Source organism: Marmota marmota, unplaced genomic scaffold (genome assembly GCF_001458135.2).
Source record: "Marmota marmota marmota unplaced genomic scaffold, marMar, whole genome shotgun sequence".
NCBI lineage: Eukaryota > Metazoa > Chordata > Mammalia > Rodentia > Sciuridae > Marmota > Marmota marmota.
Window position 1 is genome coordinate 58,910,745 of NW_025999900.1, and position 12,030 is coordinate 58,922,774.

Here is a 12,030-nt window from a genome sequence, read left to right on the forward strand (position 1 = left end):
GGCATCACGGTGCTGCCACTAGGATTCAGGGGAGAGACACTGGGACAGCACTGCCCAAGGAGTGCCCTTGTCCCCACCTGCTCTATTCAGAGGTCTGGGAGGCCTAAGGCCATGTCTGAGGTGACTCCCAGGCCAGCTCCAATGTGGGCTGTGCTGGCACCAATGAGGAATAGGGGCTCAGAGAGTGTTGGGGGCCACAATCAAGTCACGATGGCGCCTGGCAGTTTGCCAGGAGGAGTGGTTTGTGAGGCAACGCCACCGAGCCATTAAGATGGTGGGGATTCCTTATTGGCTGACTGCTGTATCTGGATGATGCTAATTGAGTCAAGCTGTGTGTAGTCAGTTAGGTGTATACACCTCTGCTGTCCCGCAGTAAAGCAGTTCCCGCTTCAGCCTTAACAAGTTGCTTGTCATGTCCGGGTTATTTTGCCCAGCCAGACTGCGGCAAGAGAGGTCTGACAAGCTCACTCAGGTCACACAGCTGCTATGTGTTAAGATGCAGGTCTTGGGACACTCACGTGTCACTTCATTCTGGGTGACTGATGACGTTCACATCATTGGAAGTGTGTGTGCAGGTTGGAGGTCCCTATGTAGAAACCTAGAGATCCTGTTTCTTCTTCAGGGAGAGTTCAGACCCACTGATAAGTGGTGCCATGTGATGGCAGAGATGTGACTGTTCTGACTGTAAAGAGGACCCTGTGTCAGGACCCCACCTAGGGCGTCATGTCCACCCTCCTCCCATGAGAGGTGAGGGTTGATGCTGAGATGGCCCTGAGGTGTCAGTGTGGCCACAGGAGAAGGAGACCCGAGCCCTGGGCTCCCAGCTACTTCAGCCCAGCAGCCTTGAGGGTGGAAGGGGCCAGGGCGCCCCATGGCAGGGCTGCTCCAGGACAGCCTGGCCACCCACCAGACCTCCTGCTGTCCTGAGGACCTGGGGGGACCCTGGAGGAGGGGCCAGGTGCACGTGCCCCAGTGAGAGCCCAGGCAGGGCAGGAGGGCTGGGGTTCCAGGGGGGCTGTCCTTGCCCTGCCACAGCCAACGCAGCCTGCCGTGACCTTTAGGAGCCATCCCTGGGGACATGGCACAGGACTAGGGAGAGGGGACATAGGGTAAGTGGCCTGGGGGCCTGGTGGGCTTGAGGGGGAGACAGTGACACAGAGTCCCTCCTGCTCACTGGGGACAGGGGGCTCTTCCAAGAGGGGACGTGTGAGCCTCCTGGGCAGCTATGGAAAGACAAGGACAGAGGTCAGTGTCCTGGCCCAGCCCATTGAGGAAGGCTCCTCACCACCTCCTCCAACCCCCCTAGGACATGCCCTGTGAGGCCAGCAGTCAGGTCTGGTGAGGGGACAGTGTGGTGAGAGGGGTCATGGTCACTTCCCTGCTGTGGCTGTAGTCACAGCTACTCAAAGCCAGGGTGTGAGTGGCCAGGCCTGGGGGCACAGAGGGTCATGGTTGGATGTGAGATGTCCCCAAAGCTCAGGAGGGAGACATTGCAGAAGTTTCAGAGGAGACATGAGGGCTGTGAGGACCTAAAGCCGATCAGTGAGTCCTCCCTGAGGGGGTTACCTGGGGGTCACTGAGGGAGGTGGGTGTGGCTGGAGGAGGAGGGCACTGGGGACATGGCTCTGGGGTTATATTTGTGTCTGGCCAGTGGAGTCTCTCTGTGCTTCCTGATCCCCACGTGACCGCTTCCTTCCCCCCACCCTTCCTCCATGGGGGTCAGCCTCACCTTGGGCCCTGAGGAATGGCCCTGGCTGTGTGTGGACTGCGACCTCTGCCATGGTGAGCCCCAAGTAAACTTTTTCTCCTCTGAAATTGTCCTGGTTGAGTCTTTTATTCAGAGGAGCAGAGGAAAACCAGAGGGTCAACGTTGAATGGGCATGGCCAGCGTTGGGATGGGGGTTGTTGCAGGGGGCAGTATGAGTGGTGAGGAAGGGTTTCTGGGTGGACCCTTGACCTCGGGCTGCTGTTGAGCCATAGACACCCTCAGGATTTGCATACAGCACTAGAGTTCTCAGGCATAGATATGTCCAGGCTGGACAAGATGTGGCCTCAGCCTGTGACCATTGAGCAGCACACACCTGACACAGTGTCACTGTGAGGTGCTGTGACCTGGAGTCTTCACAGAACTTAAGGACACAGAGGGAGACACAGAGACTACAGGGTCATGGTTGACCAGGCCAACCATTGTTTAATGTCATCTGGGAGGGCCCAACAGGGCAGGAACCAGGGTCTGGCGCCCGAAGTGGCTAATGTAGTGTGGGGTTCACCACCTTCCCCACAAAGAGGGGGCTCTTGGTGGAGTGCTCATAGATGACCAGGAGGAAGGGCCTGTCGAATTTCACCTCAGGGAGAAGAGACACGGGCATGATTCCCATAACCGTGGCCCCCGCAGCCTCTGTGCCTCTCTCATCGATGGTCAGCACAGCCTTATGCAGGGCCTGGAGGGGAGAGAAGCAGAGGGCTCTGAGGTCCCGCTGCCCCACCTCAGGCTGCAGCGAGGCCCCACGTGGGAGCCACTGGACTCAGTAACGGTTCAGATTACTGGTTCACAAGTAGCTCTAATGTCACAGACGGAAGATTCCAGATATTCTCTGAAGGCTCTGAGCCTAAGCCTTTCCTTGTTAAGGTGGGTAAAAAGAAGCCCAAGGCCTCAATAGCCCTGGGAAAGGAACAGGCCAAGGGTCAGTGGGCCCCTGAGGAGAGGTCCCTGGAAGGCCAGCAGCACAGGAGGCCACTCCCCGGCTCTGTGGTCCCCCACCCCATGAGAGCTAGTGAATCTCTACATCCTCAGGAGGACTCAACTGCCCTTGTTGTGTCCCTTGGCCCTTCCCTCAGCCTCAGGCCCGAGCAGGTGTCCCCCACTCACTCTGGCCTGCAGACCCCTGGACCATGGCCATTCTCACCTTGGAGACCCTCAGGGGAGCGTCCTCTGTGATCCCAGACAGGTCAGCTGCGTTGCTGAAGACCTTGGTGATGCCCAGACTTGTCAGGACGGGCTTCAGATGGATGGTTTCAGAGATGTTCACTTTGGGGAAGTGCAAATCGACTCTCCTGGTGTGAAGATAGGTGATGAGGGGGTTTCACAGCATCTTTGGGGTCCTGTTGGGCCCCATGGTTCTGTGAAAGTGTTTTATCTCCTGATTGGTTCTCTGGTTAGTGCCCTGTCCCCACCCACTGTATTGGAGAAGTCCATTGGCTGGTTTTACTTTAGCTTCCTGGACACCTGGTGTGGACATCATTCCTACCCGTGGGCACATCTTGTCCTGTGGCCCCTGCACATCCCTGCCCCCAAGGAGCCTTCCGGGCAGTTTCAGAGTGTCCTCCTGGAAACAGATGACATCCCCCTTGGTCACACCAGCCTGCCCAGCCAGAGCCTTCCGGGGGCCTGTGTCCCAGGGTCCTTTGGTGAGTTTGGCAGGACTCAGGGATAGAGGCTCAGTGAGGGAGAGGATTGTCACCTCCATAACCCCAGGCTGCAAGCTTAGCTCCATGTCCCCAGGGATGGGGCGAGGCCCAGGAGCCTGTGCTGAGGCCACATACAGGGTCCAGGGCTAGGGGACTGTGCTTTGCCTGTGCTCTATTTGGAACAAGGGTGAGGAGATCGCAGGAGGCTGGGTGAGCAAGTACTGGTGACCCAGGTTCAGCCTAACCTGGACGTGTGTCACATCTGTCTGCAGTGTGTCTCCGTCACCAGTGGCCAAGCCTGGGCTCAGGACAGTGCACCGGCTCTGTGTCACATACCCAGCTGTGTGGCTCCTGGGACAAGTGGACCAGCCTGAGATGCGACAGAGAAACAGAGCCTGTGGGAACGTGCCCTGAGCTCCCAGTGCTGCCTGTTCCTGTTCTGGGCCTTTCCATGCAGGCGCTTCCCCTGTGCACCTCGGCCGGTCCTTCAGGAAGTCCTCCCTCTGGCTGCCCTAACCTGCAGGCCCAGGCCTTTGTCCTGGATTCTGCCACAACATGTGCTAGTGTCAGTGCCCCGGCCAGGCCCTGGATATTGGGAGGGGACCATGTACATTCTTGGAGGGAAGTCCCCCTCCAGCTGGATCTGTGTCCTGCTCTTTGACCACTGTCCCTTCTCAGCTGCTACCTGAGCTGAGCCCTGGCATTTCCTGTAGCACAGGGTCATTCACTGTAGCTGTGGCCCCAGGGATGGTCCCCCCTGCTGCCCGTGCTGTCTTCGGATGCATTGGTCCTGAGGGAGCTTGAGGTCTGTGCCTGTGCCGTCCAGCGGGTCCCTGCCTGGACTCACCTGCTCTCCCTGTTCTTCAGGAACTTGGCGAGGATTTCCTTAGTGATGGTGTCCTCCAGGTGCTGCAGTTTCCCCTCGTCGGGCAGGAGGAAGATGGCGGTGGCGTTGCCCAGGTAGTCCATCTGCAGCACCCAGCTGGCCAGTGTGGAGCAGTAGTGCAGGTCGAACATGCCCAGGCGGTTCATCATGGGCACCCTCACGGTGGTGGCCTGGTCCACGTGGAAGTCTTCTTCCTTGGTGTGATCTACCTCGAAGGGTTTCTTCCATTTGCCTGGACAGAGGGAAAGTGGACGGCAGCGGGTGGGATGGAGGCTTAGGTGTGAGAGGAGAGCAGAGGCGCCCTCAGCCTGCCTGGGGGGAAGCTCCTCACCCACCTCTGCTCCATCCTGGGCAGGAGGGCCTCCAACCCCTCCAGGATGGGGATAGAGAGACGGGCGTTCAGGACTAGAGGATCAGCTGGGATTTCTAGATCCTGCAGGCTGCCATGGAGACGCCTCCTGACTGTGCCCAGTGAGCATTTCTGTTACAATTACATTTTTTATTGAAGGGCAGTTTGGGATTAAGTGAAAAGCTCTGGTCCCAGTCTACAGTGGGACCTCTTCTCCTGGACCTCAGGATCCTTATTGATTGACAGTTCAGTTGTCACTCAGGTCAAACATTCAGTGTACCCTAAATCCTTGTCCTGGACTCACATGAGAAGCACAGATGTCCAGGCAGCCCGCCTCTTCTAGGCAAGAGCTCCTCACCCTCTAGGCCACCAAATTGGGAGGGTAGTGCAGGGAACCCTGAGCCCACATGTCTCAATGGAGTTGGGAGGAATGAGACCTGCCCTAGGTGCAGCAGAGCTGGCCCCTCAGTCGTGTTGATGGTGGCCTGGGGCTCTGTACGGTAAGACTCTGCCCAGGAACAAGAAAGCCAGGGTTCAGAGGAAGTCACCCTGGCCTTGTGCTATTGTTTGGATGTGGTGTCCCCCAAAAGCTCACTTGTGAGACAATGCAGGGTGCTTAGGAGGAGAAATGACTGGGCCATAGCCTTAACCTAATCAGTGAATTAATCCCTGATGGTAACAGGAGGCAGGTGGGCTGAGGCTGGAGGAGGTGTGTATTTGGGGGTCGTTGGGGACATGGCTATGGGGTATACATGTTGTCTCTGCAGAGTGGAGTCTCTCTCTGCTTCCTGATCACCATGTGAGCTGCTACCCTCCCCCACACTCCTCTGCCATGATGTTCTGCCTCACCCTGAGCCCCAAAGAATGGAGCTAGACATATATAGACTGAGACCTCTGCAACTGTGAGGCCCAAATAAACGTTTCCTCCTCTAAAACTGTTCTGGTTGGTCTTTAAGTGACAGTGGTGAAAAGCTCAGTAAAACACCTTGACTTCCCAGGACTCCCGAAGCCATTGCCCTGGGGCAGTGGAAGCTGCCTTAGGTCCTGGGTCCTGCGGAGCCCTGGCAGGTGGGCAGGCTGAGGGTCCCTGCCAGCTACTCAGCTGTGACAGATCCCCACAATCCCATGTGTGACTTGGGTACTCCTTTCAGACCTCACAACATTGTCCATGACAAGATAGAACAGTCACATCCCAAAGAGGTGAGATGGCTAGTCCTATGTCAAGGCCATTGAGTGGGGTAGGCAGGATGTGGACCCAGGCCTTGCACACCCCCAGCTGCCACACTCCACAACAAGAGTTGTTCCAAGGACTTTCCATGAAAGGCCACTCCCTCCCACCACCTGCCACAATGTGCATCAGTGGCTCTCTAGTCAGGAAACATTACAGGTGCCCCTCCCTGCTGGGGTCCCCAGTGAGCAGGAGGACAGTCAGGACTCTGATGCGTCCTGCAGAAAAGTCAATGCTTTTGACAGTTTTATCAACTTTTCCCTAACTTAACTGATGGTGGAAGACATTTCAGGGCTTAGACATGGAAGATTGAGGAGCCACTGTGAGAGGCCCTGCCACAGCACAGACAGTGCTGCCAAGGAAAGTTCCAGAACTGGTAGATGGAAAACAACTTTGGGGTTTCCATGGGAACCCACTCAGGCTGATTGACTCGTCTTACCTTTAAAGAAAATGTAGTTCACCAGGGCGAGAACTGAGTCTCTGTTCAGATCTTTCACCAAATCCACAATTTTCCCATGGGTCCCTTTCTCCACATAAGTGTTGATCTGCTTCTTGGCCTCTTCAGTGTTTGTGAAGTTGGTGGAGAAGGCCTCTGAGTGGTACAGGTTCTTGACATCCTCCAAGAACTTGTCCAGCAGCTTCAGATTGTGGTCAATGAAGAGGCCGCTGCCGGTGGTCAGCTGGAGCTGGCGGTTGGGTTTGTTGAGGGTTTGGAGAAGATGCTGGAAGCCCTGGTGGATTTCAGCCTCCGGGATATCCGTGTTGTTGAAGCCCAGACCCTCCAGGATCTGGGTGTGAGTGTCAGCCTTGGTGCCCAGCGAGAGCGAGGCCAAGGCCGTGGCGATGCTCACAGGGGAGAAGAAGATGTTGGTGGTGTTGGACTCATGGGCCAGCACACGGTAGAGGCTGAAGGCAAACTCCGCCAGATTCGGAGCAATCTTGTGGCAGGCTGGGTGCTCCTGGTCGGGCTTGGATGCATCTGTCTCCTGAGCATCTTCAGCCAGGGAGCCAGCAGCCAGGCAGCTGAGGCCGGCCAGCAGCAGGAGGCCCCACGAGATAGAGGACGGCATCGTCCTGCAAGGCAGAGGAGGTCAGAGGCCTGAGTTAGGCCACAGTGACTCTCTCTGGCTTGGACGGACACCATGCAGAGCCACCAGGGTGTAGTGAGCTCCAAGGAGGCCCAGCCTGTGCCAAGCCCTTCCTCCACCTGCATCACTGCAAACCCCCAGGGAGACGCAGAGCTGCCCTGAGCCCTAAAGGGTGTGAATTCTCTGCTTCCTTCACAGTCCTGTGGGGACAACTGCTCTCCTCCAAAGCCTAGAGGGGTTCAGGTGCCCGTCCAGGGTTGGCCAGCAAGTGGAGTAGGGGACCAGCTCAGGCACTGGCTGGTAGGGTCCTGAGCCCACCCTTTGGCCCGTCCACTTGGCAGCTGCAATGACCTGGGTGCTGCATCCTGTGGGGAATGTGCTCCCTGGAGAGGAAGCACCTTGCACTTGGAACCTTTGAGGACATGGTGGAGCTGTGCTAGAGCCCCCAGGGCCTGTCCCCACCTGACCCTGACGAGCCTCAGCCTGAGTGAAGAGGGGCACGCCTAGGCTGCTCTGTGACCTCAGCCCCAAGGTGGGCGGGCATCCTGTGTGGTTCACCTGCTGACACTGGGGGAGCTAGAGGGCCCTGTCCCTCCCCAGCTGTGTGGGCCAGGACAGGTTATTTGAACTCTCTGCTCCTTGTGTGGCCCCACATATAAAGTGGGGGTTCTTGGGACAATTCAAGAAGTCTCAACCCCAAAAGTGCACTGAAGGGCTCTGAGGGAGTGTCCCCTTGAGGGAGGGGCTGGCAGGTGTTTCCACCTCCAAGCCTTTGGGTGACAGGCTGTGAGGGTCTGTGATTCATGGCTGAGGATGAGGCAGTAGCAAGGGGCAGGGCCTGTGGCTGGACCAGGGGGAGGAGGCTCTGCCTAGAGGTGGTGGAGGGCAGTGTCACCCTCAGCCACACGTGGACAGCCATGGAGCCCTGACCCCAGAGCTCCCAAGGCTCTTCTGTCCTCATCTGCCCTGTCTGGCCTTCTATCCTCATCTGCAGAAGGGGAACCCGATGGCTGAGCTCAGAGAAGCCAAGGGCAGCCCTTAACTAAAGTCACCATCTGAACAGGGTTGAGAGAAACGTGTGTCCCTGACTTTGAGGCAGGAAAACCTACGGAGAAGGAGTTGGGAATGAGAAACCCTGAGCTTCACTCGTTGCCGTGACCTTTGGAAATGCTTCTTTCCACCCAGACATCAAAGGGAAGTGAAAGCTGTTTTTCCACCACCTCTTTTCCTGGCCTTCATGTCTAAATAATCCAGAGAGAGCCAGCCACATGCTGTGGAACACACCTTTGTCTTTTTCCTTAACTAGCTGGATGTCAGCGCTAAAGATGGTGCTAAAAGGGGTTGTACGTGTCCCTGGCTGTCCCTGTGCTGCCCGGCTGGGCTTGGCTGAGCCTTCATGGTGGTGGACGTCACCATCTTTCAGAGCCTCAGGTCAGGAGATGGGTGGGTCTCAGCAGGGTAGGGACATGTGATGAATGGCCTCAGGGCCAGAGGCTGTGGTGTCAGGCCTGGGCAGGGCCACTGCTGTACCATTGGCCTTGAGTGAGGGTCTGAGCAAGCACTGACCCAGGACACGACTCTCATGTTGAATGAAGGGGAGTTGGGAGAGACTTAAATGAATGATGTCCTCTGTGCACAAACCTTGGGCTCTAAATTACGGGGTGTCTGTCAGGAGGTGAGAGGCTGCAGGGGGGGAGGTGGGAGAAGGTTTCCAGCCCAGGTGAGCACGTCCATCCACCTCCCATGTCACCTAACCTCCTCTGATTTCTTCCCTTTAGAGTGAGGGTCTGAGGCCCAGAGAGGGTCAGGGCCTGGCCAAGGCTGCACAGAGAAGCTGAGGCAAAGGTGGAACAAGCCTTGGTTTTCTCCTCTGGGTCCAGGGGCTGAGACGTCCTGCCCTTGGGATCCAGGCTTCATGGATGTCAGACCCAGGCCCTGACAGTGACCCCAAGCTTCCTGCTGGGTTCCCTCTATTTCCTGGCCTGTTCCTGAAAGCCTCAGGGGCCCAAGACCTGCTCCCCCTGGGCTGCTACTGCAAGCAGCACGCTGCAGCCCCAAAACCTTGAGCTGGGCAGGCCAGCTGCAGAGGGTGGACTGGAGCCCTCAGGTACAGACACGGAGGCCAAGCCTTCAGGAAAGGACTGGAGGTGGCAGCCTGATGGTTCTGGAAGGGGGTATGGGTGGGAGCAGTCAGTGTGAGGCAGGGAGAGGGAGGACCCCCAACCCAGCTCATCCCACACCATTTCTGCTCCTCGTTGTTGACCCAGAGCAACGAGGCGGGGTCCAGGAAGGAGCCCTGACCTGAGGTCACAACCCATGGAAAGCACCAAAGCCCAGCATGAGCCAGCCCTGCCCCCTGGTGACAGTGGCCTTGGTAAATGACTTCCCCTCTTTGTCCTTACAGTGGGGAGGAGAACCTGTGAAGGAAGAAGTGAGGCACAAACAAGGTGACCAGCAGGTGGTGGCATTGGCCCTGGGGAAGCGCCCACACCTGCAGGGTCCCTCTGGTGGCCACTTGCCCCAGGGCAAGCAGGGGCTCTGCTCAGCAGTGAGCTCCTTCTGAGGGGGCATTTCTACCTGTCCCCACGTGTCTGCCTGCCTACTCCTCACTCTATGCCAGAGCAGACATCAGCCCAGGGTCACCATCATTGTCACATTTACTAAATGTCATAGTTTTTTTTTTTTTTTTTTTGGTGCTGGGGACAGAACCCATTACTCAAAAAAAGCATCAGCTGATTGATTTGGTGTGGCTCTTTCCCAGGCATTGTACGGCAATGTGGCCTCCTTGACCCTGGTCATCTTCCCAGCCCCCATCTCCAATCCAGTGGAAGAAAAATCTAACCCAACACTCAGGCTGGTGACAATGAGGTAAGAGGAAGAAAACCAAGAATTTTCTAGGCTTTGCTCCATGGCTCCAGAGGCTGAGCTACAGTCCAAGGTCACAGAGCAGCTGAGAGGCCTCCAGGCCAGACCAGGCTTCCTATTCTCCAACTAGGGCCCGAGCCCCGAGAGAAGCATTCACCAGTAGGGCCAGGTCAGCAGCATGGGCTCTGGAGCCCAGTGCACAAGTTTGAGTACTGGGCACTGAGTGATCTGGAGCAAATTTTCCACCTCTGGGTTCCCAGTTTCCTCATCTGTAAATGGGAATGACCACAGAACCACCTCAGTGAGGCTGTGAGGCTGAAATGTGTTCTTACGTGCACTGAGCTCAGCGGCGGCTGGCTCAGAGTGGTCAGTGGGGAAGGTCAGCTCTAACCACGTGAAGGTGGCCTTCCCAAGGCTCCCATTCCCCTGGGTGCAAATGGTGGGCTCAGAACCACGGCCCGGGGGAGGGTTGTCCCTGTTCTGTCCCTGGGCGCATCTGGAGAGGATGGAAGGTGCCAGCCGGCTCCTGGCTGCCCTCTGTGGCCTTCTGTCCTCATCTGCAGAAGGGGAGGAAGGTCCTCACCCAGGCAAAGGGGCTGCAGGTGCTGCTGAGAGACAGTGGCAGGAAAGACCAGGCCAGCAGAGTCACTATCCCCGCTGCTGTTGTGTCCACACATCAGCTCCCCAGGGATGTGAGGTAGGTGCCCTCTGCCACTGCTCAGGAGGGCTAGTCATGCATCAGAGGTACTGCCAGGCTCTGGGGTGGCTGGGGGAGAAGGAGGGGACCTCTGTGGCTACTGTGGCTAAGATGAGAGGAGGCCCAGCTGCAGCCTGCCCTGTCCACCCTGCCTGTGGTCCTGCCTGTCCCTTCCCAGGACCCAGAGGCTCCCAGAGGCTGTCCCCAGGGAAAGGCATACTCACCACTCACTGTCCCAGGACCGGTGTGGTGACGGGTGGTGACGGGGGCTGACGAGGCAGAGTCCTGTCCTTGTCCGTATTTAAGCAGTGGACACAGATGGGCGATGGGGGAGGCTGCAGTGAACATTAGCCAAGGTCACCCTGGTTATCGGGGAAGCAAACAGACAGGGACTAAGTCCATTGGCCAGATCCCCAGCTCTGTGCACCTGCTCTGCCTAGGGGGTGCACAGCCTCTGCAGTGTGACCACCTCTTGGCCACAGCGCCATGAAACATGTCTCTCAGGCTCCTGAAGCACAGAAGGGAGGTGATAGCCCAGGCCAGGTGGCACAGGGGTCCGTGGGTTCGACTGGGGAAGGATCAACATAAGAGTCCCATGAATTCTTAGGGGATCCTGAGCCTCGTCCTTAATCTGTACATCTGTTCCCAGTGTCCACTTAAAGGCCGAACGGACACTCTTAGGAAACAATGAGTGTCCTGCAGTGCACGGGGCCTTGGAAAGGGGAACCGCCTTCCCTGGGGGCCACAGGAGCCTTGAGGCCCAGGGAGCTTCAAGAGGACCCAGGGGCTGTGTGACCCAGTGAAGGTTGTCTAAGGTCACGGCAGAGTCAGCAGCCGTGGTCACAGAGCCAGGGAAGAGCTCCAGTGCCCAGGACCCTGTCCCTGTTGACCCATGAAGTGAGATGTGCTTTGGAAAATATCTTGTGAAATTTCCAGTTATCAGTCAAATAAGGCTTGAGAGCCTTAGGGCCTTCCTTGATTTTGGTTCACACTTGAAAAACACACTCAGACACACACATGTGGAGACACAAACACTGGTGACACTTAATGGTCTTCCAATTCTGGGACCTGGCCAGGGGCCACAGAAATGCTACAAAGTCCATACATAATGGGCTTCCGAGGCTGGGGCTGGATGGGGGAAGCCAGCCATGACCTGGGGACGGGGTGCTCTGCACAGGGTGAAAATGGGGATTCTCTCCTCATGTTCCTAGGGGGTGCTGCAAGGTTCATAAGAGTGACTTGTCCTCCTGCCTGCAAGGCCACAGCATTGAGCCTGCTTGCAGGCCCAGGCCAGGCCCTCCCTCAGAACTGACCCCAGTCTGCCTCCCCAGCAGTCCCTGAGCTCCCTGACCTCTGTGTCTCTCTCGGAGCCCCAGGTTCCCACACATGAAGGAAGGATACTGCCTGCCCGGCCTCCCCTGCCGAGAGGGACCTGGTGAGTGGGGAAGAGTTATGAGCCCGTCAGCCCCTGTGGCGGGGTCATTAGGACGGCCCTCTGCCTGCCTTGGG

At 57.3% G+C, this 12,030-nt stretch overlaps 1 protein-coding gene across 8 annotated transcripts in view; it reads right to left on the reverse strand.

Annotated features, from left to right (window-relative positions):
- Positions 1-2,165: 2,165 nt before the first annotated feature.
- LOC107150222 (alpha-1-antitrypsin-like protein GS55-MS) overlaps positions 2,166-12,030 on the reverse strand; it is a 55,039-nt gene continuing 45,174 nt past the window's right edge. For 2 of the 8 annotated variants that reach the window (XM_048799265.1, XM_048799267.1), the window contains exons 2-5: positions 6,311-6,945; positions 4,256-4,526; positions 2,907-3,054; positions 2,166-2,441 (exon numbers count right to left, since the gene is read on the reverse strand). In XM_048799265.1, coding sequence (XP_048655222.1) covers positions 2,250-2,441; positions 2,907-3,054; positions 4,256-4,526; positions 6,311-6,945 — 1,246 coding nt within the window. In that variant the 3' untranslated portion in view covers positions 2,166-2,249. The other 6 variants (XM_015495190.2, XM_048799266.1, XM_048799269.1 and 3 more) reach the window with 6 other exon arrangements.